A 26,610-nucleotide genomic window follows, 5' to 3' on the forward strand; every position below is an offset into this window, starting at 1 on the left:
CTGTGCTTCATGAAGAAAAAATAAACACTTAAACGCAGCAATTTGTAAGTCAAAGTTAAGGATAAATGCTGATGAAATCCAGGCCATTGAGGTGTGCGTGTTCATGAGCAAGTCTGTATACTACACACAGAACGCTGATCATTTTTTGTTCTCATTTTGTGTTTAACTCAGTCAATGTGAATTGTTGATGGGTACCTTTAATACAGATGAAACCAGCTTTGTGCAATTTATCGGTTTAATTGAATTTGATCCTCAAGAAAACCCTACCAGCTTCCTCTTTGCTACTTTTGCACTTCTTGTCGAAGCCATAAACCTATGGATTAGATATGCAACATGTAAATCCTTGAGACACCCGGGCGATTTGGACTCAAGATTCGATTGAGTTGCTACATTCATTTTTTTTCCCCGCCCTGGATCTTATCTTTCCTACACTTTTCAAAAGACTCTATTGACACTTAACCGAGGATTTGCCTCCTCGCTCTGAAAACCAGGGAGTGAGAGAATTAGAAGCGAAAGAAAGCGCAGATTATGCAGAGCAGAGACAGACAGCATTCTCCGCTCTTCCAGTGGGCTCCTTCTCTGAATGGCAGCATATCCTTCAGACGTCAGGCTACAGTGACATACCGGAAGTGCACGGTGAACACCAAGGCACACGATCCAGGCAGCACCACAGTGACACCTCAGTACTCCGTTGTGTGTTAGCCTTGAGGATTAAAGGTTACCGCGTGTTAATAATTGTGTGAAAACACTTACCATCTTATAAAATCATATGCTACTAAATGACTCACAATTAAATTTCAAAAGAAGAATGAAAAATATGGGTAAAAGTTTTTTTTATGAATAAATATTAATGTGATGGGACACTTATTGCCCAACTTGAAAGATTAGTCAGGAGCAAAGTCATTTCTGACAGCTGACCCAACATAAGACAGTGGTGTCAGCAGTAGGATTTAACAGACGACTAACTGATTGTATTTGTGCCATAGGCTACGTGGGGACACGTAATATTCTTTAGATGAGGCCTAATTTAAGACTAAGCTACTACAGACTATCATAAATATGTTAGTTATAATTCACATTTGGGCATGAGAGACAAGCATGTGTTCCTATCCGGTGTAGCCCACTCTTCTCAGATACTTCACATTTTTATTTACTGATTTTTTGTGAATGGTATTTTGCCAGAAGTGCCCTTATATTAGAATAAGTGTTCCATTTAAATCAGGGCAGGGTCTGGAAAACGACCTTTTCCAAAACATTGCGCTCTAACAAATGACGGGTCATTTATGCCCTTGTGGTTAGGCGAGCGCTCTATAGTTCCAGGAAAACAGTGATTTAAAATGATGTCGTACTTGAACTACATTCTCCAGCAAAATAATCGAATTTGGCCGTTTATTCATATTTACTGAGTATACCTGCATTTCATTTGTATAGATCACATCGGGGATAAAAACAGAAACCGAGAAAATCTAATCAGAAATGCTGGGACGTGGCGGACAGTCGCTTGAAGACTGCCTTCTGAAATGCAGCGAGGTCACTGCCTAGCTTTTCATGATGTGTCTTTGAAATCTATCCGAATCACATTAAATTGGATATAAAGATGTGCAGACACATACATCACAGTAAATGGAGTGCTGGAGCGTTGCTCGTGGAGAATCCCACCTCAACAATCGGGTTATAAAATCGGCTTCAGATCCGATTAATAATTCACAATCCTGTTAGGGGAGAACAAACATTTCTGTTCAAGCAATTTAAGTTGCGGAATTGTTATTAAACCCGGGTGCTTATACGGACCGGGAGATGGTCTCGATCCGAGAGGCAGAGAGGCTGTGAAATGTAAGCTGGCTCTAGCTCTCTGTGCCGGAGAATAACTCAGCGCTATTTCACACTCGCTGCTTTCTTTATTAAACTACCGTCACAGTAAACACACATTACCCGCTCTCATCTTTTCGAGCTTTTTTTATTTAGGATCACGGAACCCACTCCATCTCGGTGCTGGCAGGATGACTTTTTCTCCCATCTAGGAGTTTCAAGGTTTGCCCTGATGAGGAAATGATCTCCAGTTTTGCAATCAAGCTATTAGCATGATGAGCTAGTCATATTCCAATCAAGCAGTCAATGATCCTTTTAGCTCCTCCCAAACATTAGGGAACCAGAATTTTTTTTTCAACAGGGATAGGAGACTAAAGCCAAACAAGACAGAGTTGTGGTTTTGATTTGATTATAATAATCTGATGTAATCTTTAAATGTTTTAAGATTTTAAAGAGCACATTTGCTTGAAAGCAAAAAGCAGGCTACGTGGTGCATGAAGGTCGTGACGGCTCATACAGCCAGAGTATTTATACAAAAACACTTTTGCAACTTCTTTGGAATGTCTGACACTGATTTTACACAACATTTAATAAAAGAGGTCTAGTCATTTGGAAGATTTTTTTTTGTTTGTTTTTGTTTTTTATGTTTGACTTAATGAACAGTCTACATAATACACTGTGAAATTATGAACGCATTATGCTTTTATAATTTATTACATTTTTTAATCTGATGTCCTTTTAAAAAATATTTTGATGAACATTTTATATTTTTTGAAACTGTTATTTACATGAAATTTAATTTATGAATGCATTTAAGTTGTGTTGTCTGGTGATCTTTTATATGTGATAAATGTTTCAGATTTTTGAAACTCATTAGTTATGAACATTTCTCAATCGTGCCAATTACTCTTTTTTCTGATTTGTCTCTTGCTGTGACACTAGGAAAAAACCATCACTACCAGCATTTTCTTTCACTATTTTGGTCATGTTGAACTCGCTTTTTAATCTCTAGACTAAACTGTAACATATCCGTTTATTTCATGTATTTGCATTTTTAGAGTATAAATTAATGTGAAGGCACTTCGATGCATTTAGGTGAATGTACTTTTTCTTTCGTTTTCTTGGCAACGTTTCTTTGGCCAAGACTGCCCCCTAGTGTTACGCTTTTATTATGACAATGAGGGCAAAACGGGAAAAGACATGAATCAAACCATATATCAATTTCACAGTATTTATAGTAAATATTGTTTTAAAAGAAACCTTGTCCTCGTTTCAAAAAGTGTCTGATAAATCAAAGAATGAGTGTAATTCTAAAAAGTTTAAATATGATTTGGATCAAGTCAAACAGCTGAAAGTAGAGTAGCCTAACATCCAACAGGGCCATTTAAACACATAGCAATGACTTATAAGTTATTAAAGAGCGCGATCTGCCCGGTGAAAAATAATTCAACACTACCTTATACCACTGTGCGCTTCAAGAGTGATTTTCATCTCTCTGAAAAGACAAACACAATGGGGCTGAACAATCAGAAGTCTGCTTGGGGTTTTGCTTGCTCTGTTTATATTCAAGTTTACATAAGCACGGGTGTCCTTATGATATGCATACTATTTTTGTCTAATTTGTGACACCTTTCCACTTATATATACTGCTGATACATGCAGTACATATTTTTAATTGCAGAATATTTGTAGCTGACCTTGTGCTAGACATACTTAACCCAGAAATTGTGGATCTGAGAAACAGCCCCAGCCTTCATCATTTGCATGTTGTCTGCCACAGGTTCCCTCTCTAGAGCAGGGGTGTCAAATCACTGACATTACACACATCACTACCGATTTCTCAGACACACTGCCATTATACAGGTCCATAATTATCTCAGTCACTCCACCATTATACCAGCCTGTAATAATTTTGCAGTAACACCACCATTGCATAGTCCACCACAGAGCAAAATGAACCGAGGTGTGTTTGTTCTGAAAACATTTCAAAAATTGAATATTATTTCATAAGTATTGAAAGGGTTCATTTATTTTACAAGCTGAAACAGCCAAAGACAAACAGCTTTTGATTTATGGGAGACAGTTTTATCAGGAACTTGAGACTCAAAGTACACTCTCAGAAAGCACAGCTGACTGAGAGCTCCTTACAGGCTGAGAGTTGCCACAATTCCAAACGTATCCCTGAGAAAACAGTGTATAATAAGCCACCACAATTACCTGCCAATGGGCAGTGGCCCGGCTTAACGAGGTTCTGATCACCAGCCAACTCAATGGCTACACAATGGCTGCCATGGCGATTGCATGAGAATGCACTTTTGTGGTAGTTTAAATCAAGACTAGTTTTTCAGTACTTTTCTTTCTTTTTCATCACTAAGCAACAACACCTGGAGACAGAAACTGGATGCAATGAAACATACAGTCCTTCTTTTAGTTGCCTAATGCTGCAAGACACTCAGACTATATGATGGTTCATCCAGTGTAAAAAGGTCCCTACTTTTAACATTGTGAACATTATTATGGATAAAATATGTAAATAGTTCCTAGACTTTTTTTTTTTTTTTTTTTTAATTGTGGTGCCCAACCTGGGGCTGAACATATCCAATCCTCACCCAGCGTGCTTCTTCTCACACCGCAGCCCACAGCCAAGATCACAGAGAATTGTGTTGGAGGAAGATCTTTCATATGCAGCTTTGTCATTCTGTTAACAGACACCTGATTGGCCTATGGGGCTCATCCTTGCACCACAGTGTGGTGCCTTAACCAAATGAACCACCCAGCAACCCCTTTCTTTGACCATTTAAGTGAACAGAAATCAAGGACGCCCAGCACTTCTTACCTTCCTCGTGACCACTGAAAGAGTTCAATTAAAGTGAACTCCCTTTAATGTCTCTGTCACAGATATTTGCTGATTCTGTACTTCTTTTAGCTTTAATATACAAAGACAGCACTTTTTTTAAAACCTCCCTGGACCAATATTCATAAAAGCTAGTGGACATGTTACTGCCAATTGTTGTAGGAAACACCCAACAAGACAATGGATGTCCTATATTGGATACATAAATTGAATAATTGCCATTTGTCTTTCAGAGCAGTGCATCAAATTTATGTTATTTTAATCTAAATCTACTTGCACTGTTTCTGTGAGACTTGTGAACTTTGATTTTCTTCTTACAGGTTCCTTCTTTGGGATTTCTCATAATGACAAAGTACTTTAGATTGTGATGGGAAAGAATGTTTTCTGTTGGTTTATTTAACAGTATACTACAAACTTCCATGTCAAACACTCAGTAGTAGTGCAATTAAAAATCTTCCTTAAATCCACATTCTGAGAGAGTGGGAATCATGTTACACAGGAATTTTCTGTATATTGTCACAGTGCAAGCTGGCGAACAGTCATGGTTATTTCATTTGTTGATTTACTGGGTGAATATTACCTGTAGTCATGTGTGTAATAAATAACAATTATTTAACTTTTTGGCTACATGTGGCTGTCGGTTTTCATAATGAATTTCCATTCTTTTCAGGAGTTTGCTGTCAGGTCCAGGGTCCCTGAGCATCTTCTAATGATGTACTTCGCGCCCCCTGGCGTACACCTTCACAACGACAACATGGACATGCTAACCTTTCTGACGCTTGGAAAGAAAAATCTTTACCTTGTTTGTAGCTACTTAAGTTAACACTCTCTGCAATGTCCAGACTGAATGCAAAGAATGACAAATGTGTAATCAAATATCAGCGATAAAAAGGCATTTAATGAACCATCATACCTCAAATAATAATGTTTGCATTATCAAAATACCAAATACGGTCTTCTTTCATGGATGATATTTACTCGGCACCAGTGTTCCCGGAACTCATTTATCTTATCATTCCTAAATCGTTTAATTTAGCAACCAACTTGTTTCGCTCAACGAAAGATTGCAGTAATCGGTCCCGCCCGGTTCCGCCTCGCAAGTCACAAAGTACGATAGACCAATCAACGGTCTTTCGCGGTTAGATTTCAATACCTATGAGGCAGCATGGCGGAGCTCAATACGAGTGTTTGTATCTCAGGATTTGTTCTCGGGTCATTGATGTTTCAGCACTTCAACAATGACTCTGATGTAGTAAGTATTACGAAGATGAGCTACAATGGCTAAGTGTGATGCTGTGATCAGTGGACGCCGCTTGTTTGATGCTTACATTATTTGCTGGCTATCTGGAATTAAAACTGCCTAGCTGGCTCAATGGCTAATCGTCTCATTGTCGTTTATGACATTGCCTGGTGAACTGTGATAGCAGCGAAAACTATGTAGCATTAGCTAAAAACATAGCATGCTAACTTTGCTAACTGATGTACTGGACAAGGAATTCTGTCTAGAACGCTTTACAAGGTATAGCGTTCGTTAGCTAGTTATCGATAGCTAGTTAGGGGAACTATTTTGGAGCAATAGCCTACGCAGTGCAATGTAGCTAAGCAAGCTAGAGAAATGACAGCCTAGTCCAGGCCAGAGGAAGAAATAGCGAAGAGACGCTTAATTAGTTGGGCACCCAGGTAATAAACACATCAGCCAATTAACGTTATACTTCCAAAATGAAACGACATAAAAAATAAAAAAAACTGGCTAGTGATATCAGTGTTTACAATCGCTTAACTACTGACATGTTTTGTGATTCACACGAATTTGAGTTTAGTTGAATTACTTAAATGTATTGACGATTGTTTGAAGTTATACACGTTTGTTGAGAAATTGCTGATATCACTCAAATTTATTAAAATTACTTTTTTAATTGAAATTTATTAGAACTATATACTGTCGAGGTGCAGCCCCATTTTACAGTCTACAACTGATAAGATTTCATTTCAGCAAGAAATTTGGGGTAAATCGTCAGAGTACCCCCTATGCCATACATGCAGCTATCAGCCTTTTGTCAGTAGCTACTCTGTTAAAAATATATTTTATTAAGGATTTATCAGAATTTATTTTCAGTTGGACTCAGTTGTATGCTTCTGGTTACAGGAAGGGTTCATTCTTGGGGAGTGCAAAGCTGAAGAACGGAGCAATATCACAGACTCCCAGATAGATAATATTCAATTTGAACACTTAATAAGTGAGTATTACCAGCATCTTGTGTATTACCAGTGGACACTATCAACTTGTGCGATGTGTTAGAACTGGCCTGAATGATCTGTATGCGTAATATGTAACAATGTTGTTCTCCCTCCCGTTCCAGACATCGAAAAACACATTTCCTGTCACAGACTCAGGAGGTCAGTAGAGCGGTTGCCACTGTAATTTCTGTCAGCATCATGCAATGCATTATTGGCAGAAAGATGTAGAGATGGGACTCAAAGCAGGACCCACAAACTGTCTAATTTCTGGTGCTGACCTGTTTTTTTTCTTTTCCGTTTTGCCTTTTCCCTCATTAGTTTTTATAATAACACTGGAGAGGTGAACCAGGATGACATTCAGCGTATTTTGTCCTCTTGTAAGGAGGTAAGAGCTTGTGCGTGACCCCTACCTTATTAACGGACATCTGGTAACTGTTCACTCACTCAAGGGTTGCTGTTCTCAGATGACCCCGAAGGTGGAGGAGCAGGATGTGGCAATCCTGGGCTGACAGGGTTACATGTGTCCAGCAGTGCAAATTCCCTAAAAGGACATTGGAGGCAGATTACAGTAGAGAAACAAACATTCACTTCTCTGGCAACAGCCTTGGTGGACAACCAATGTGCCAACTGCACACTCCCTCAAGATTTGGGACATCTGTTGCGTCGCAGCGTGTGACAAAGCCGCAGATTTCTAGAGTGGCCCTCCTTTTATTGCCTCCACCACAATAACGGCCACGCCCTTTTAATCAGCATCTGCGTATGCCACTTCTGCCTGGTGAGAAGATTATGCTGGCAAAGGCGAAATGCTTATTAACAGGGATGTAAACAAATTTGTGCACAAAATTCAAGACCAATAACGGTATTGTGCACATGGGATCTTTTATGAAACATGGGACCAAAACTTTGTTTCATTTTTTTCCCCCAGTGTATTTTATTACTTTTGCATAATGAATGGCAGTTTTGCTTATGCAGACGTGCACATCTGAAGGGGTGAGTGTAGGATACTTTGTTTAAGAAGAGTTGGAATGTGTTGTTCAGCAAATTTTAAATTGTTTATTCCCTAGGAGAGAGTGATTGGTTGGTACAGACAGCGGAGGAATACAGAACAGCGAATGACCTTTAGGGAGCAGTTGGTCCATCAGAACTTGAAGAGAGCGCTGTCCAATCACGAGCTGGTCTTCCTGCTTCTGACGCCAACTGAGGCCACACCTTCTGGCTCCACACACCGCCTGGAGTACTCTGTGTACAGGTCACATGGAAGGTCAGCACTAAACTAGGACTGTGCTCGAGGCAAATCATTTTTCGTCAATGTTCCATTCATTCTAAATGGTAAACAATCTTTGAGATATGTTGGTTCCAGTTTGGCGTCACCAGAAGCAGCAAATGATGCATTTAAGAGATTGTGCCGCACCATATACAGTCACCCTCTCAGCCATAGTAAAGGTGATCTGCAACCACACACGGCTGCTTGAAAAGTAAACATATAAAGTTCATCAAGTCTTTTACAGTCACTTATCAATAATCTCATATTTGGTGCCAGTGAGCGCTGAAACACAGAACCACACAACCCCTCCACTTTCAACCCTGAAAAAAGTGAATGTTTCAGTTTCTTACCATTTCATGGTAAATGGACTGCATTTATATAGCGCTTTTATCCAAAGCGCTTTACAATTGATGCCTCTCATTCGCCAGAGCAGTTAGGGGTTAGGTGTCTTGCTCAAGGACACTTCGACATGCCCAGGGTGGGGTTTGAACCGGCAACCCTCCGACTGCCAGACAATCGGTCTTACCTCCTGAGCTATGTCGCCCCAGTGTTATTTTCTTCTTCACAGCCAGTATCATAATCTCCCTGTCCTGGTCAGTAACCTGGGGATGCTGGAGCAGCAGGACTACTGGCACTCGTCTGTACCCTGTTCCTCCTTGAGCTACAGCCAGGCAGTGAAGAAACACAGGTGCTGTTCTCTGACCTGTTCTTGGGGTGTCATTTAATTTAATTTAATAATAAGCATGTATTACGTTTATGTCTCTAGGGCCACAAGTCCTTATGGCTGAAAATTATGGTCCTTATGCACCTTATGGCTGAACATTTTCTCGAAAGTGCCTCTTGTTGAGACATTCAAGGTCTGAAAAAGAGGCGTTTCATCATTAACAAGGAAAAATCACATCCCTGGTAATCCTTAAGTACTCTGTGGGTCTCCCTCTCGGCCTGTGCAGGTCCAAGTTCTTCTGCTTAGATGGGTCCCTGAGCGAGGTCAACGAGGTGAACAACATGAACGACACCCTGCAGGCTGAGCTTCAGGTGAGCAGGAGTCAGGAATCAGGTGGGAGTGTGAAATCGGGAGGGATTTCATCCCTGTGTTTGCTTTCATAACAGGCCGCCTGTGCGGAGGTGGAGAAGAGTGAGCGCTCCGTCGAGAAGCTGCTGGCAGATATCTCTGCTCTCAGGAAAGCGGTCACTGAGAAGAAGTGGAAGCACGCTTCTGAAAGTAAGACACGGGGGAATTGTAGCCACCTCATATTGCATTTTAAAAAAAGGTTTGAGGAGGGTTACTAAGCAGTTTTGGCAGTTGTCAAAAGTTGCCGTTTCTCCTTTCACTTGGTGCACACAGAAGAGATGGGATGGTGCTACACTGAGCTCTCATTTCATTGACTTTTGAACCAGTCAAAAGTTTTTAACATGGTAAAATGCAATTATTTATTCAAATTGGTAAAAATCAGTCCCACCATTTTTTTTTTGTTGTTGTTTCAAGAAGCCTTGTTCTTGCAGTTGCACGAGAGAGTGACTGTAGCTGCAGGTCTGTCGGTACTAAAGTACAGTGCTGGACACCTGGCTGGTAATGAACTGTTGAAGTATAACCCACCAGACATTGTGTATCTTTCCAGAAGATCAGCATCCAGCCTCAAACCCGCTGCAGGAGAATGTGATGCTGTGCGAGGCCATGAGGACTCTTTTCCCAGAATCCCCTCTGATGCGGACCCAGGCGCTCACCTTCAGGGGTGCCCCGGCGGCGGAGTTCTGCTGCGGCGCCGATCACGGGTTCGACATCTCCGCGTCTCTGCCCCTGATCCTGACCCACTGGGACGCCCACGCTAGGAAGTGGACAGGCAGGAAGGCGCGGACCTGGGGCAAACGCCGCCTCACAGACACGTCCCAGCCAACAAAGAGGAAGAGGAGGGGCGTGGCCGATACGGACAGCGAAGGGCCACTGACAGTCAGCGGGTCAGAGACCGAGGATGAGCTGCTGGCCTCTCAGCACGAGAACCGCCAAGTGTCCAACTCCCCAGTGTTCTGATGACACCCAATGCCATTATGCCTTCAGGTTTCCTCACCTTTTCGGCAAAAGCTTAAACAGATTTACAGACATGCAATTAACGTTCTAAAACAAGATGCTGACTAGACTACCTTTTTAATTTCAAGTTGTGTGCATGATAATCAAGGATGGTTTTAAATGAAAGCAGCCTTTAAAAAAGGCAGCAGAAGCAATGTCCTCATTGGTTACAGTACTCTAAACTGGAGCAGACAGCCAGGAAAACGGGTCTGCATTAGTCCAGTCAGCTTCAAATGAAAAGATTTCAGTCACACTAGAACTGTACCCATCAAGGATACATGTGAAGCCTGCAGCTGTAGCTCATGAACTAACAAATATTTAAGAGAAGTTGACATAACACCCTAAAACAGAGCAGCACCTTTGAGTTGTATATTTTGACACTTAAGTTTGGCCTTGTTTATTCTCAGCATCAGTAAGGTTTACATCGCTTTAATTTCATATAATCAAAGGTCTTTGCTTAGCTGGTTTGCGGACATTTATGGCTGTCTGCACTCTCCTGAACCGACTGTGGAAATTCTAGAAATGGGTGCAGAGGAATATGATTGGGCATTTCAAATTGTAAGAAATGGGGAAAATTGCATTTCAGAAAAAAAAATTGTTTAAATTAGGCTTTCCCTTTCAGTTAAAGAAAAAAGCTGTACTGTATAAGATATAAGATGACATGATTATATAAATTAAATTAGTCTTTCAAACATCTGACCTTCCATAATGTGTTCTCAGACACCATAATGCATGATAAATGTTTATTAACTTTAACAAAGCCAATTAAATTATTTTAAATGACTGGAGTCATACAGTAAGCAAATCCTTTCATAAAACATTTTGTACAATTGAATGCAGTTATTGCAGTATCACAGATGGCATTTGACTAGCTGAGGAGGCTACTCCGGATGTTTGATATTGCAGATGTTGGGGTCTCGCAGGAAGGTGGGGTCTTTCAATGTCACCGACATAAAACCTGCCAAGAAAAAATGTTCAGGTATTCATTCATGAATGATTATCCCACAACGCACCTTGTGTTACTGTTTGTGTTCTTTTTACTGGCTGTTTCAGTTGCAGATATTTTTGAATGCTTTTCTCTTTTGTTCAGAAATTATCTTCAATAAATTTTTGAAAAAAATAAAAAAACTATCAAACTTAAAGCTGTCCAGTGATCCATACATGGTAGAGGCACATCATTGCAGTAGTTTGCGAGAAAAAAGTCTGAAATAACTTCCCAAATTGGCTCATTCACTTGTTTGGAGTGGCCACATTTTCTTCTCTGCACATTACATTCAAATGCTGTATAATGACTGGCTTGTGGTAGCCATGTTGTGTCACCTGTTGTGTCTGATGTTAAGTTAATTGATTATTTATAGCAAGCATTACAGCAACATGCTAAGTTTTGCTTAATGGCAGCAAATTCAATATTGCAGGCATTGGGTCCTTGAGATGAGAGGAAAGAAACCTTGGAACTAAGGCTGTATATGAAAACAAAGATGTTGTCCATCCAACCTTTATCTATAGAGCATGTACAGGTGAAAGCACTATGGACAAAATAAAACTGGTAAAAAGTAAGGTGCCATTTGATGTGGTTGTTGGACAATGGTTCTAGGTCTTTGGTTCCCAAGAGATAAATATTAGTATTGTATAATAATCGTGTGCCTCTCTGCTATAAACCTTAATAAAGTTAATTAATAAAAAATGATGTGCATACATTGATGTGCAAGGCTATTAACTATATTGGCTATAAACTATATTCTCCAAATGAATCACATAATTTCAGTGAAAGGTAGAGGTGCAAAATCATAAGGTGCTTGTCTGAACAGGGTTGCTCCAGTCTAGCTTGCACAGACTCATTTTAAATTGCACATATCATATGACTAACTGGCACCATATTGATATGGCTTAAATTAATTACAACCATCTACAAACAGTGGCAGTTTGGTTTTGGAAAATTGTTTTGTGAGGGTTTTAACAACCCATACATATTTTGCAGGCATTTAGCCAAAGTATTGTAAAATGAATATATGAAAAATAACAGTACAATGCCTAAGCATCTTTTATGGCTTGTCCTTTAGTAAGAGGAAGAAGACAGTGTCCACTTCTACAGGACAACCAAAACCAACTTACCCATGTGCTGAGCTTTCTTTATGGCCTTTGAAATTTCTTTCTGTTTCCGACCACATAGCCCTGAATGGGGAAAAGCCATGTCCTCTGTTCATTAAAACAATCTCATCTCACAGTAAAATAAAATACACAACACAAAAAAGTCCTACCGGTTATGTGGCGGCCATAAATGCGACCTGTGTGTGGTGATACGAACTGAGACAGAAGCTGTAGAAAAAAGGTGATCAGCTTTCAGAAAGGATTTGAAACGGAAAGGGCATGTGAATAAAAGATCATATTAAAATGGTAACACAAAACTGAGCATTAAAACGTACAAGTCTGTATTAAAAGGCAAAACATCTGTAATTAAATTGAAGCCGACCTGCACATTTTTGTAATCCACCGTGATATTGCAGAGGATGCAACCCTTCTCTGGTTCCTTGAAAGGATTTTCCATCTTAATGGGCTGTGTAGGGAAGTAGAAAAGTTGCGCACTTTCAGGAAATCTTGCAGCCTAACCTCTAACCAAGGACAGTGACAGCAATACATGACCTCACTTTGAACGTGAAGGATTTCCCTGGTTTCAGTGCTCAGCACTGTTAACATCCTGATGAATACGCTGAGATCTCACGACATGAATTACGTTGGCACCATTTTATATGTTCTGTTCACGAAATCATTAAAACCATACTGCATGATCCTGTGAAAGTAATTAAATCACCATGGACACCACCTCCCAGCCATGATGTAGGTTGCCTTTGAATATCTTACCATATCTGCTTCACTTTTCCGGATCTCAGGCGCAGTACTGGAAAGGCTTCGGACAAAATGCCCTAAATGAGAGAAAAAAAAATGAGATACAACCCGAAATACAACTTCAAAATTAGCAGAGAAGTTGCATCTGACTGAGACTGTGGTAGTTAGCTAACACTAGGTTGCGGTCGAGAAACAAACGACGAGTCAGCTAGCGTGCAACCTCTGCATTAATTAAAACATTGAGGGGTACCTGTTACGGTAGTTGAATGTTTTGCCGTATGCTGCGAAAGAACATGGTGAGCAAACCGACAACCTCTAACAACGAACATCTTATAACCGCGTTATTGTTCCAGATACACCTTACTAATTTCACGTAATTCCCATGTAGCTATAAGAGAACTGGCCGCCTCTGTCATTGCGTACGTCCCCGATTATTGTCCCGTTGTGGAACTGAAGTTATAAAATAACGTTCCTAGATGTACAAACAAACGTAAAGTTAGGACCGATTAAAGATTACTGTTATTAAATTAATAGTAGCACTATATTGTTGTATTTTACTATTAATTTATGTCAACTAAAATTAGTCTGAAGGCATGAATGCTTGTTAACATACTTTTTCCGCCCGTACGGCATTTAAAGTGACAGTATGACCTCGTTCCTGATTGGATCCTTAGGTTTAAATAACTTTGCTGCACACCAACCGCTAACAGTATTAGATGAGTAGTTTTTTCCGGGATAAACGTGGAAGTTATTGTTTTGTTTACAAATGGAATTTTGTATTAAAACGCGCACGAATAGCGTTTTAATTTAGCTTTCTAGCAAGGGGGCTAACGTTAGTATGAGCGTGAATGTGATGCTATGGTCGCTTTATGGCTTGGTTGCAGGGGAAATTTAAAAACGAAATTGACTTTCAGTCTAATGGACCATCCAGTAGATTTTGTAATGTGGAAAATGCTGTACAATAGTTAGCGTAATGTTTTTTATTATTCAGCTACCAAAGTCAACAGTCGAAGCACGTAATGGAACTGTGTGTGGATATATGATACATTTTTAATTGTGCACGATATAGTTAAAAAACCAGGAAGATGGTGATATCATAACGTTATAATATCATAAACACATCTTGGATAGAAGAATGAATGACATTGCTGTGCATCGCGAAATCAAAATAAAACGCGTTTCTTCACGTAAAAGATCAAGGGATTCCCCGAGAAATCCTCTCACTCCAGCTATGAAGAGGGCAACCTCAAATGAGGAGCAATGCGCTGGTCTGCATCGCCAGGATGGTACAGAGGCGAAAGACAGACCTATAGCTACAACTGGACTTAAGTTCACTGAGGTAAGCTGTTTTCAAATCCAATTCACAATATCCCATCAGTCTAAAACGGCTCTCAAACTCGGCCGTGGGCACCATGTGCATATTGGTGGTCAAACCACAATTAAAGATATTGAATAGTTAACTGTTCTTGACTAAACACATAGTATCTGTTGAGGAACGATTTCATTTTTAAGCCACGTTATGGACGAATGCGGTATTACATGACGTGAAGAATAAATATCCCATATTTATACATCCCAGGACCTTTAGCTTACGTCAGATAAACTAATGCTTCTCTAATTCTGTTCTCTGTTACTGCATGGTAAATGCTTTTTTAATAAATTAAGTAAAAGGTGAAATTAGCAAAGTTCTAGGCTAATTAAAGGAAGTGTGGACACTTGCTCACTGACACTAAAGCGTTTCGGCGAAATGTTATGGGACAAATGGAGACAAGCCAACCTGCATTATTTTGATAAGTTTAAGGGAAGACTCTAGAACTTTAATGCACATTTACAATTTCAACAAACTTAACTGATCAAGAGTTTGGCTGTGAACAAAAATGGCTGGAACAAAAATGACTGGGCTTGTGAGGCAGTTCTTTGACATATCAATTGACATTATGTTGGCCTTGGATATTCAAATCTGACCCTCAAGGGCAGGAGAACCATGGGTAATTCTTTCCCCCCAGTCAGGGATTGATTTAGACCTGGGATGCCAGGTGAATTGAATCTCTTGCCAGTCATCAATTCAATCCCTGACATATTTTGTATTTGACATAAAACATACTTACAGCATGATGACACGATGACTTGCTGATGTTTCATGCTCTTTGTCGCCCCCTTCAGTACTGTAGTGACAATGAAGATTTATTCGGCGACTATGACAGCATTGCTGGTGATACCTCCTTCCTGGCTAAGATGGATGACATGGAGCTGAACCTGGAGGGGCCCTGCTCAGACTGTAGGAGTGAGAGAGACCCTTCTTTTGAAGAGCACACAGATGTCAAACAGCAACTTGAGCACCCTGAGGCAGACTTCACTGCACTAAAGACAGCAAAAGAGCAATGTAATGAAGATCTAAGAGATTCTACCTTTGTCTCGAGTTTAAGGGACCAGTCATTTGCAGAACTTCCAAGCTCCCAGCTTGCATTTCAGCAGGAGGTTGTGAAAAAAGCTGGACTGGACCAGAGGTGTGCTGCCTCCACACCTGAAGTGAAAATCAGAGAGAGATGCGTCACCCCGGAGAGGAAGAAGCCAAGGAGGAGCATGACGGAGCAGCTGAAGAGAGCCATGGCTGGGAATGCAACCACATCCTCAGCCCTCGTGTCCAGGACCACGGTTCAGAAAGAGGCTGTGGTTACCAAGGAGATCAGTGTTGCCACACATGCCATGGAGTTCATATCCAGTGAGACTGATCTTGGTCCCTTCTTTGGCCTCCCTACCAAAGTAAAGGACCTCATTTCAAGGCTGCGAGGAATCCAGGACCTGTATGGTAAACAGTTGTCCACCACACTGTGGCACATTGTCTTGAATTACACCACAGTCTGGTACTATATCTTTACACAACACCTTGGTACAGTATCTTTAAGTGTACCACACCCTGTACAATATCTTTAATTATGTTACACTGGTACAATATCATTAATTACAGCACCATCTGGTACTTTAATTGCACATCTTAGGAAAACTGGAACAAAATTATCTATTTTGGTGTGGGCTTTTTTAAATCAAAGTGTAAAAGTGTTAGCAAAGTAAAAGTCTGAAATTTAAATATGTGAATGGTATGAATTCTACTCTGTCCAGGATCTCATTTACCAATCTGTGAACTTTCACTGTGCTCAAATGTTGCAATATGTATGTAGTGTCTTACACTAATTGGAAAGTTTATATTATTGCTTCACTTGCTTACTGCAGTGCTTTCACCAGGTGTGCAGCAGAGGCCTTGTAGGCCTGGCATGTGAGGCTAGCTTACGCCCTTTCTTCCAGAGTGGCAGAAGACGTGCCTGACGCTGGACTCGGTGCAGCAGAGGAGGAACCTGATCTACTCCCTGCCCACAAGTGGGGGGAAGACCCTGGTGGCGGAAATCCTGATTCTCAGAGAGCTGCTGTGCAGGCATAAAAACGCGCTCCTGATCCTTCCATACATCTCCCTGGTGCAGGAGAAGGTAGGATAACACAGTGCAGTTAAAGGGGCAGTTCACACAAAAATGAGATTAAGGTGTGTTTCCGCTTACCCAGAGTGCTGTCCATCCAGATAGTTTTCTACATATCTGCTGCAGTTTTAACAGCGTTGACGCTGCGCCCCAGAAAACTGCAGTGCTTTGGTTGAGACTTCGCGTGGAGATTAACAGTCGGTATAGTTTGTGGAAAGTAGTTCTCAATGAAACCGTGCATAACTTAAGCTCTGTGGATGTTTGTGAGTAACCATGAGGTAATATTTGGAAAGCGACATTGTTGAGTTTTTCAGATGTTAATTTTTGGTGCTTTGAGGCTACAATAGCTACAGGCCTATTAAGGTCCATTGTATCAGGTTGAGCTGCAGCGGATATCTAGAAAACTTGTCAAATATCAGCAAAACTATACGGATCGATATAGCACTCTGGGTAAGTGGACACATACCTGAATGTAATATTTGAGTGAACTATCACTTTAAACAGAAGCTTATCTCCCTGGTACAGGAGAAGGCAGGATAACAAAGTGCTGTAAAAAGGCTCTGGTTCATGTGGATCGTTCTCCCAGTATGAGGCCCTGGTTAACAGACAGCCTTTCATAGGTATAAGGCCCTGGTTAAAGCATATTCTTCCATAGGTATAACCCTGGTTAAGGCATATTCTTCCATAGGTATAACCCTGGTTAAAGCATATTCTTCCATTGGTATAAGGCCCTGATTAAAGCGTATCCTTCTGCAGGTGCGAGGCCTGGCTGCCTTTGGCCTGGAACTGGGCTTCCTGGTGGAAGAATACGCCGGCAGCAAGGGCAGGTTTCCCCCCGTCAAGAGGATGAGTAAAAAGTCCTTGTACATCGCCACAATCGAAAAGGGCCACAGCCTGGTCAACTCCCTGGTGGAAACTGGACGGCTGGACAGCATCGGCCTGCTGGTGGTGGACGAGGTAAAAAAAAAATTAAAAAATAAAAAAAGTCCAGAGGACAAAATGTATTCCAGAACATTCTGCTGAACATTCTCTCCTGCTATCAGAGTGTCAGAGCTCTTGGCATACCCAAGTCCTCTGCCTCTGGTTGACATTTAGGTCCTGAAAACCAGTATTTCCGGATTGATTCTGAAAAAATCGCACCCATGATTACAGTAAAAACGCCGAAGCAGAACAGGCTTGCCTAAGACTGGGTTTCTGGTACCATATCTGTGTAGTTGCAGTGGGTACGAGGATATTTGTTTTGCACTCCTGGATAAGACCTGTTGAGTATTCAGTGTCTTGTGCCTGCCTGGCAGTTGTACAGTGGGTCTGAATCACAGGCTCTGGGTGAACCTGGTCAATCAAGTCATAGTTTCCTCCCCTTTTTCTTTGCACTCAAGAAAAAACTAACAAAAGCAGTAAACTACGAGGATGCCTTTGTATAATGACCTTGTATTTAAGATACTACTACTACTACAATATCAGATGGAAGGTGAACAAATAAAAATTTACAAGACACAGAATTGGGCAACTTTAACACTGAAAACAAAAACGATAAAACCAAAAACAGGAAAAGTGAACCGTTTAAACCTTGAATAGAAAGCAAGCTTAGAAAAATGAGGTTCAATGATGACAAAATTATGTAATTGAACCTCAATAGATTTAGGTTATGACACTGACCCTGCAGTTCTAGTGTTTAGAGGAAAGCTGTTCCAGAGTCTAGGAGCTGAGACATAAGGCATTACACTAATACTTCGTTCCCAGCCCAGGTGATGCTTTGCAGGTAAACTTTAAAATCAATTCTAAACTGTGCTGGCAACCAATGTCGAGATGTTAAAATTGGAGTGATATGTGATGTCAGATTTTTCCTGGTCAGTGGTCATGCTGGTGAATTTTGTACAGTTTTATGACAGGCCAAAGCTTGACTTACTGCTTAAGATGTTATCTATTTGGAGATTTGCTGAGACTTAGGAAATGCATACAGGACAGTGGTCTTATTTAAGGGATTGTTGGACATTGCTGTTTTTTCAGCTGCATATGCTGGGTGAGGGGAGCAGAGGGGCAGTCCTGGAAATGGCTCTGGCAAAAGTTCTATACGTAAGCAGTAAGTTTCACTCCATGGGAGTTAAAATGATGTTGCAAGTCATTCAACTGCGGCACTGTGCAGTGTTTTCTGTTGCTGTTTAGAATGGCTCATACAATTTCAGTTCATCTTGAGTTCTGTGGTTTCTGTGTCATTTAAGATCTTTTTTTTTGTGTTTTGTGGAATTCATGAGTTAAATTTTAATTCAAATTTTTGATTATTATTATTGTTTTGACAGAAGACACACAGATTATTGGAATGAGTGCCACTCTCAGCAATGTCGAGGACCTGAAGGAATTCCTGAAAGCAGACGATTACACCAATGAGTTCAGACCCGTATGGAATTTTTTTTTGCATTAAAACGCGTAACTCCACTCCAAACGCATGGGTTTGATTGAGGAAAATGATTAATTTGTTTGCTGAATTGGTTAAATGAAGTTTTGGTGTACTGGGGTTGAACAGGAGCCCTACATCCACACAGGCTCTTCTCACTTGAGATCAGAAACCTTTAGTTTTCAGAATTCCTACTTTCTACAACCAAGGTTTCACAATTTTAAACAAATTTCACTGACTGTCTACATGCAAATAACATGTTAATTAAGCAGAAGAAAAACAGAGAATGTGGCGATTCATTTGTGATCCTGAACTTCACTTGAACTGAAAATAAAAGTGGTTTGCTTTTTGAATTGTTTTGGTAATATTAATCACAAAGCACATATCCATAGGCCATTTTCAGTGTAAGATGGCAACCTTTTTGGGTACACACTTAAAATTTCATATTCAGTTGATGCTCCTTGGGTTATTGCACTGAATCTGGTGACGCCAGAAATTTAAGCAGGTACTGGATTTCCCCAGTGCTTATGAGGGCCTGAGACACATGTCTGATAACCTTTTGTTTTTGGGTAGGTTGGGTAGGTCTAACACTGTCGCTTTAATCGTTTCTTTCTTATGTCCAGGTCCAACTGAAAGAGTATGTGAAGTTGAGGGATTCCATCTATGAGATTGACCCGAAGGAAGAACAGTGCTTCAGACTATTGCGACCTTTAAACTTCAAGGTGAACAGGCATTTAGAGACTATCCACGTTTATCGCTTGCAGTGGTAATGGGAATCTATTTCATGAACCCATTTCAAGTTCCAGATGCAGAAATAAATAGATGAATGGGTGAGTGACCCTCCCCTTATTAAAATGTTGCCTGATGCCAAATATGGAACAGAAACATTTTACCCTATGCAAAAACAGCTGCTTGGCTCATCTTGATAATGCACTGTTCCTGTGTGTGGGTGGGCTGCATGGTTAGATAACCAGACTGCACCATGCTAGTGCCAACTACAGCCACACATTTATTTTGAAAGGTGTGAATGTTGATTATACATATATGTGTATATATACATATATGTATAACTTATATACAAGTTATTTTGTCGTGTGTATCCTGTGACCCACCTGAACCCCTCCCATGCCCTGCCGGTGGGTCCAGGAGATGTGATTGTGAGTTTGGACCCTCCTCATGCTCCTCGTGTGATGCTGTGTTCCTGCAGTACTCCAGCACCATGCAGAAGATGGACCCGGATCACATCATCGCCCTGGTGACAGAGGTGATCCCGGCACACTCCTGTTTGGTCTTCTGTCCCACCAAGAAGAACTGTGAGAACGTGGCACTGATGATCTGCAAGTACCTGAAAAAGTATGTGTGCATTCCCGACTGCTTTTTACCACTGCTTACCGCTTTACCACAATTTCAATTTAATTTTAATTTATGTATTTCTGTAGCACTTTTTACAGAGAACTGTCACAAAGATGCTTTACTGACTTTACACACTCCCCACTGCTTTGAACCATTTTACAATACACACTCTCCACTGCTTTCACATCTTTTAGCACACATTCTCCAATGGTTTTTACAATTTTACCGCACGATTTCCCCACTGCTTGAAGCTCTTTCACCACACACACTTCCCATTGCTTTAAACGGTTGTGACATACACATTTCCCCTCTGCTTTAAACTCCTCCCGTTAACTGAAAAAGAAACTCCACCCAAAATATGAGTTTGGTATGTTCCATGTTCCCCACAGAACAAATGGTGTGACCCGTATGGCATGAATATGGTCTTTTGGGATATAGCTCTTCCCCTTCTTATCAATTAAGCAAACAGGGGTGTTTGGAATTGTTGAATATTATTTAATGGTGACAAATCAGTTTTTTTCAGTATATTTCTGAAGTCACATACAGAACATTTTACAGTTTCCCCCAAGTTGAACACCTGCACTGAGCAATGGAAAGGTAGAGGGAGTGCATAACCGTGTGTACTGTACAAACAGTGATTTTATAACCAGCTTATGACTTTGCTTACAAAATAGGCTCTTAGACTCCTCTTCCTGTTCTCCCCGCTCAGGGAGTACGTGCAGCACAGAGAGGGGGAGAAGGCGGCTCTGCTGGGGGAGCTGAGGGCCAGTGGGAACGGGTCCCTGTGCCCCGTCCTACAGAAGACCGTCCCGTACGGCCTGGCCTACCACCACAGCGGCCTGACGGGGGACGAGCGGCGGCTGGTGGAGGAGGCCTACATGGCGGGCACGCTCTGCCTCCTCACCTGCACCTCCACACTGGCGGCCGGGATCAACCTGCCCGCCCGCCGGTGGGTCCCTGGGCCCCAGCCCCCCCTACTACCCACCCACTCCCCACCCAGCCCGGTCCCTGTTTTATCCACGATTTTTGTTAATATTAATTGCCAAGAATTTTGGCTATTGCTGCTCCAGGCTATTGCTGCTGAAGAAAGAAAATTTAAAAAAAAAAAGCAAATTTACATATAAATTATTTACATACAAAAATTTTTTTTACATGCAAATACAAATAAAAATTCTTATTATTAAAGACTAATTGGGGCTCATCACATAAAGAATCTCAGGATATTTGTGGATCCCCAGAATAATCTTAACCGAGGAATATAGTTGGCTTTTCATTATTTGCTGAACATTTGCTCCTGCCAGCAGCTGCCAAAGTGCAAAGGCTCTTTATGGGTTGATTTGCTTGGTTGATTGGCTTTGCTCTAAGTGCTGTCTGTGTGGCATCGTCAGGGTGATCCTGCGGTCTCCCTACGTGGCCACAGACTTCCTGAAGAGGAGCCAGTATAAGCAGATGGTGGGTCGGGCGGGGCGAGCGGGCATCGACACATCAGGGGAGAGCATCCTGATTCTACAGGAGAAGGACAAGCTCATGGTAAAGAACCAGCATGAGGTCTCTGTGTGTGAAGGGCTCGCTGGCCCTGCCGATGCTATGATAACACCACGTCTTCTAATCCATTTGCCAGTTTAAGCACTGCATCTCTCCCATGTGGCTTGTGCAAAACACCACTGTCTGCTCTTTACCTAGACCTTTATATACCTGCCCTTTTATAAGTTAGTCTGGATAAGAGTGTCTGCAAAATGTAAACAATCCAAAATGTAAACAATCCATTTTCATGAGATTTCATTCATTATATTTTTATTGCATTTGTGGTATTCTGTTATATTTGTCATACATGTACCCATATCCACATTTCCACAGCCAGTTTAGGCCAAGGTCATCACTGGTAGTCTGATGCAGTAAAGGAGAAGTTAGTGGCTACCTTTCAGTAGTAGCATGATGTTAACAGTGGGAGGCATTGTGTGGGAGGGATTTACAGTGATACTGGCACCTCGGAGGCCTGGCGCTCATTAAGCAGCCTGGCCAGCAGTGCCTGGAGTGACCTTTAGCCTGAGGCTTTAGGTGCGCACTCACCTGAGCATTCAACTCGACCTGGTTGGACCCAACTGTGGAAATGTGGATTATAATATGTATATAATATATGTGGATATGGCACAAAGAGACAGGTCGGAATGGCTGTTCAGCAGCGCTGTCGTAATCATCTGTGTTTTCAGGCACAAAAGCTGGTGTCCGCACCAATGGAGAAATGTTACAGCAACCTCATGCACAACGACGGCAAAGGCATTCAGAGCCTGATCCTGTCACTCATCGGCCTGAGCGTGAGTCCACAGCCAGGAGACCCGCAGCACACACAGGCTGAAGACAAACTGCAGGCCACGTTTCACAGTGTTGTGTGAATATATATCAGGCCTGTCAAAATTGCTTGACTATTGCTGTTGTGGTGTTACCTGAAGTGTATTTTCTTACTTTACATCACAGACCCCTCAATGCCCTGCCAACTTCACAATTCACAATTCTTAAATTCTTAATAAACCCACATGTAAATCCTCACATGAACCATACAGATTAATTTGTTTTTAAATGGTTTCATTTTTAAGGTTTAGGGAGACTGATTTTGTCCGTCTGCTTTTTGGCCTCTTCTCTCCAGATAACGAAGACGGCGGACGAAGTAGAGCAGTTCATGTCCGCCACTCTGCTCGGGGTGCAGCAGGCCCACGTCGTCCTGGAGAAGAGTCTCTCGGACATTACCCAGGATTCTCTGCGCTTCCTCATTGAGAAGGGGTTGGTTTCCGCGTCGTCTCCTGATCCAGGAAAGGGCACTGCTCTAAGCATCACCAAGCTGGGAAGAGCCACTTACAAAGGTGACATGCCTACCTGGACAGAGGGCTACTCCTTTATCTCCTGTGGTCAGTGAAGTGATTCACTGATGGGAAGTGGGTCCTGCAGCAGTGAACGGGTTCTGCAGATGCATGCATTTCTGTGTTTCATGGTTCACTGTATGGCCTCACTGTGCAGAACCTTTTTTTCATTTTTTTTATTTTGAGGGTGTAATGCACTCAAACTTAATGACTAGCAATGTTTTGGTGCAAGGCTGAGTAAGTAAACGCTTACTTTGTTCACATAGCTCGGTACAAGAATGTAGAGAGTTTTTGTCTGGGTTGCTTGCTATTTCAGATTTGCATGTTTTATATACCTGCAGGCTCGATTGATTTGACCTACAGTGACCTGTTGTACAAAGACTTATCAAAAGGCCTGGAGTGTCTGATGCTGGACAGTTTTCTTCACCTAGTCTACCTGGTAACACCGTATGACATGGTCTCTCAGTGCAAACCTGACTGGATGATTTACTTCAGGCAGGTGAGCCAGCAGCACTCCTAGAACAACCTCTCTTTTCCAACCAACTCCAAGGCTTTCAAAGTATGCCACTGTAAAAATAAAGTACAAGAATCAAATGGCTTCATACTTTTAAGTCATAACTGGAAGAATCATTTTTCACTTAAAACATACGCTTCAGTAGACTTACATGGTTGTCATTGTTTTTCTCTGAGGCAGTGGTTCCCCACACCCTACTTCATTGTACTGCAAACGACTTGTGCCCCACCCTGTCTGTGAGGTAAAGAGAAAGATTATATGTAATGATCGTGTTTCTGTTCCAGTTCTCCGTACTGTCTGCCGCAGAGCAGAAGATGTCTGCCGCTGTAGGCGTGCCCGAGAGCTTCGTGGCTCGCAAGGCAGCTGGTCAAAGTGTGAAAAAGGTGTGGACACGACGCCGATCTTTACACAGCTGTTATTCTCATAAATGAATGCACCCCAGGACAAAGTACTTCAGCTTATGAGAGTATTAACACTCACAGTACTTTGCTTTACAATCGTGTTTTCACTCAGGAGAAAAAATATTATCCATCTGAGGATTACTGTGGTAGATTTGAAGCAGGTGTCTGTGTTTCAGCTAAATGCAGTGCTTCAGACTCTTGACAACATGAAATTATTCACTGATGTTCCTACTTAATTTACTGACATGGCTTTCAATGGGTAAATAATAAAGGCAATATGGAGACTCACTGGGTAACCTCAACCTAACAATCAAACCTGAAGTACGAGGAGATTTGGAGCGCAGTTAACGAACGGGCAAGAACAAACGCCTGCATGTTTTCAAAGCCTGTAACGCCACCCTTTGCATTGACAGATGTCTGTTATCACGGTATGGTGATGAGCAGAAAAGAAGACTGTACTAACTGCACAGTGCAAAAAAATGCATCCGTCTGACCCATAAAGACACTGATTTATTCCAGCTCACATAATGCCGGCACAAATGTGTGCAAAAGAAAACAGGAAAAAATTTAAAAGAAAAAAAGAACACGTTTTTTCATCAGTACTTCACGTCAAGGAAGAAGAGTCTTAAGAATCTTTTACTCATATTCAAAGCTGATCTCTCTCTCTCTCTCTCTCTCTCTCAGGCAGTGGACACAGTGGCAGTGAACAGGCTTTACCTGGCCATGGTTCTGTTCTCCCTGCTGAAGGAGACAGACCTGTGGAGTGTGGCTGACAGATTCCAGCTACCCAGGGGCTTCATTCAGAACCTTCTTAGCTCTGCCTCTGCATTCAGCTCCTGCGTCCTGCACTTTACAGAGGTGTGCCCTTCTATCCCCTACCCCCTAAAGCGGGAAGGGGTCCACCAATCACCTTGCTGTTCTGTTTGTTCTGTCTGTTTTGAGCCCTCTCCTCTCTGTTTTCTACTAATAAGGTGACACCACAACAATCTTATTCCTATTTTTTTTTATTACCTTTGTCCAGAACCAGGAAGTAGGCTATGCTCACGTGTCATTGGTGATGCACTTGTCTTTTTTGGTTTTAAATTTCCAAAACGTCTAAAACACCTTCCTTTAAAAGTCAAAAATCCATAAGTGTCATTGGTGATGTCACTGCATCTCTCTCTCTTCCAATCAGGAGCTGGAGGAGTTCTGGGCTTACAAGGCGCTCCTAACGGAGTTGACCCGTCGTCTCACCTACTGCGTGCAGCCGGAGCTCATTCCCCTGATGGAGGTCGCTGGAGTCCTGGAGGTATGCAGTCTTCCAATCAGCACAGCTGTGCTTCAGCTCACAGTGACAACGAACAGAACAATCGCTACAAACAGTCTTTGCAGATGGGGATGGTTCAGACACAGGCCACCAAAATTATTCTGAGGGCAGTGCAGAACGTACTGTGATGTGATACGGTTTTTGGGCAGAGTTCCCCTGGAATCTCATGGGTGCCATCTCGTCTCTTTCACAGAGTAGAGCCAAGCAACTGTACAACTCTGGTTTCAAAACTCTGGCCCATTTGGCCAATGCTGACCCCCACGTGCTTGTCCGGAATATGCAGAACCTCTCCACAAGACAGGCCAATCAGATTGTGGCGTCTGCAAAAGTGAGTAAGTCTTGGGCAGGTCTCCTGTACCTGTTGGTAGAGCTTCCATCTGTAAAACTGCGACTGATTTTCATTTGGGCAAAATTGACACCCCTGACAAGTGTACATGTTAGGCATGTGGACTATAGGACTGGTGCTCTGGTCTAGTAGTTCTGCTGGTTTTCTTTCTTAGCTGATAATTATTTGTTTAAATAATGCTACTTAGAAATCCCACTGACCTGGTGTCCCAGATAGGTCAGGTAAGTAGGTCCCTGATTAGAGGGGAAGACCGAAAACCAGCAGTACCACATTTACGAAAACCAGCTACCATTTACTTGTAAGTCAAGGTTAAGGACAATGTTGATTGAAAACAAGTCTGAGTGTTTTGTACCTTGTGACTGGGTTCTGAATTCCAGTTTGTATGTTTCAGATGCTGCTGACTGAAAAGGCTGAAGCTCTACAGGAAGAGGCGAATGAATTGCTGACTCTTCCTTCAGATCTCCCTTCATTATAATGACTGCTGTGCAGTATATTTATTAGAAATTTTATATTTCAGGCTTTTTGGTTTTTATGTATATGAAATGGCTCTCTAGGAGGAGAAGCACTGTAAAACAAATAAAATATTTGGACACCTACTAATGCAATGGGTGTTCATTTCCTTTTAAGTGCTATCCTGAGGAAACCCAATATGATGGACAGCATTACAGGCATTTGACAGACGCTCTTATCCAGAGCAACGTACAACAGAGTGTATAATCATAACCTGGAACAAAACCCGAGAGGGAAGTACAGTACCAAGTTCAGGGAACGCCCGCGTAGTTTAACTTGGACCCTGTAGGTTAGTCTGATTAACACAAACAATAGCAGCAACAAAGCAGTCTATGCAAATAATACAAGCAATAATTAAGTAACAAATAAGATTAACCATCTGGATC

At 41.7% G+C, this 26,610-nt stretch overlaps 3 protein-coding genes across 6 annotated transcripts; 2 read left to right on the plus strand and 1 right to left on the minus strand.

Annotated features, from left to right (window-relative positions):
* Positions 1–5,599: 5,599 nt before the first annotated feature.
* Positions 5,600–11,372, plus strand: abraxas1 (abraxas 1, BRCA1 A complex subunit). 2 transcript variants are annotated; one of them, XM_064308828.1, is made up of 9 exons: positions 5,600–5,915; positions 6,810–6,900; positions 7,024–7,060; positions 7,220–7,286; positions 7,966–8,162; positions 8,734–8,853; positions 9,116–9,200; positions 9,276–9,387; positions 9,785–11,372. In XM_064308828.1, exons 1-9 carry the CDS (start codon positions 5,829–5,831, stop codon positions 10,192–10,194), a joined length of 1,206 nt encoding a protein of 401 aa, XP_064164898.1. In that variant the 5' UTR covers positions 5,600–5,828; the 3' UTR covers positions 10,195–11,372. The 2 variants fall into 2 exon arrangements, with proteins under 2 accessions (XP_064164898.1, XP_064164899.1); XM_064308829.1 differs by lacking the exons at positions 5,600–5,915; positions 6,810–6,900; positions 7,024–7,060; positions 7,220–7,286 and adding an exon at positions 7,846–7,891.
* mrps18c (mitochondrial ribosomal protein S18C) lies at positions 10,960–13,607 on the minus strand. The gene is made up of 6 exons (XM_064308832.1): positions 13,325–13,607; positions 13,090–13,151; positions 12,701–12,784; positions 12,489–12,546; positions 12,343–12,402; positions 10,960–11,188 (listed from the first exon to the last, which is right to left on the minus strand). Exons 1-6 carry the CDS (start codon positions 13,401–13,403, stop codon positions 11,112–11,114), a joined length of 420 nt encoding a protein of 139 aa, XP_064164902.1. The 5' UTR covers positions 13,404–13,607; the 3' UTR covers positions 10,960–11,111.
* A 150-nt stretch (positions 13,608–13,757) lies between these two features.
* On the plus strand, positions 13,758–26,310 carry helq (helicase, POLQ like). 3 transcript variants are annotated; one of them, XM_064308825.1, is made up of 18 exons: positions 13,758–14,413; positions 15,238–15,883; positions 16,378–16,556; positions 17,301–17,501; positions 18,555–18,627; positions 18,845–18,942; positions 19,563–19,661; positions 20,147–20,292; positions 21,002–21,241; positions 21,681–21,822; positions 22,503–22,607; positions 22,937–23,150; positions 23,489–23,646; positions 23,946–24,044; positions 24,747–24,920; positions 25,237–25,350; positions 25,562–25,700; positions 26,106–26,310. In XM_064308825.1, exons 1-18 carry the CDS (start codon positions 14,210–14,212, stop codon positions 26,117–26,119), a joined length of 3,045 nt encoding a protein of 1,014 aa, XP_064164895.1. In that variant the 5' UTR covers positions 13,758–14,209; the 3' UTR covers positions 26,120–26,310. The 3 variants fall into 3 exon arrangements, with proteins under 3 accessions (XP_064164895.1, XP_064164894.1, XP_064164896.1); XM_064308824.1 differs by having other exon boundaries at positions 25,562–25,696; XM_064308826.1 differs by lacking the exons at positions 13,758–14,413; positions 15,238–15,883; positions 16,378–16,556; positions 17,301–17,501 and having other exon boundaries at positions 18,558–18,620; positions 25,562–25,696.
* Positions 26,311–26,610: the final 300 nt, after the last annotated feature.

The sequence above is a fragment of the Anguilla rostrata genome, chromosome 14 (assembly GCF_018555375.3).
Source record: "Anguilla rostrata isolate EN2019 chromosome 14, ASM1855537v3, whole genome shotgun sequence".
NCBI classification, from domain to species: Eukaryota; Metazoa; Chordata; class Actinopteri; order Anguilliformes; family Anguillidae; genus Anguilla; species Anguilla rostrata.

What these genes read in the sequence shown, in the direction of transcription:
- abraxas1 (XM_064308828.1), top strand. Translation starts at nt 5,829, where the DNA reads ATGGCGGAGCTCAATACGAGTGTTTGTATCTCAGGATTTGTTCTCGGG. An exon ending in TTTTGTCCTCTTGTAAGGAG is followed by an intron (nt 7,287 to 7,965) that starts GTAAGAGCTTGT and finishes TTTATTCCCTAG; the next exon opens with GAGAGAGTGATTGGTTGGTA. An exon ending in GTGTACAGGTCACATGGAAG is followed by an intron (nt 8,163 to 8,733) that starts GTCAGCACTAAA and finishes TCTTCTTCACAG; the next exon opens with CCAGTATCATAATCTCCCTG.
- mrps18c (XM_064308832.1), bottom strand. Translation starts at nt 13,403, where the DNA reads ATGTTCGTTGTTAGAGGTTGTCGGTTTGCTCACCATGTTCTTTCGCAG. An exon ending in GGAAAAGTGAAGCAGATATG is followed by an intron (nt 12,785 to 13,089) that starts GTAAGATATTCA and finishes TTCCCTACACAG; the next exon opens with CCCATTAAGATGGAAAATCC. An exon ending in AAAGAAAGCTCAGCACATGG is followed by an intron (nt 11,189 to 12,342) that starts GTAAGTTGGTTT and finishes TTTTCTTGGCAG; the next exon opens with GTTTTATGTCGGTGACATTG.
- helq (XM_064308824.1), top strand. Translation starts at nt 14,210, where the DNA reads ATGAATGACATTGCTGTGCATCGCGAAATCAAAATAAAACGCGTTTCT. An exon ending in GCGTCCTGCACTTTACAGAG is followed by an intron (nt 24,921 to 25,236) that starts GTGTGCCCTTCT and finishes TCTTCCAATCAG; the next exon opens with GAGCTGGAGGAGTTCTGGGC. An exon ending in AGATTGTGGCGTCTGCAAAA is followed by an intron (nt 25,697 to 26,105) that starts GTGAGTAAGTCT and finishes TGTATGTTTCAG; the next exon opens with ATGCTGCTGACTGAAAAGGC.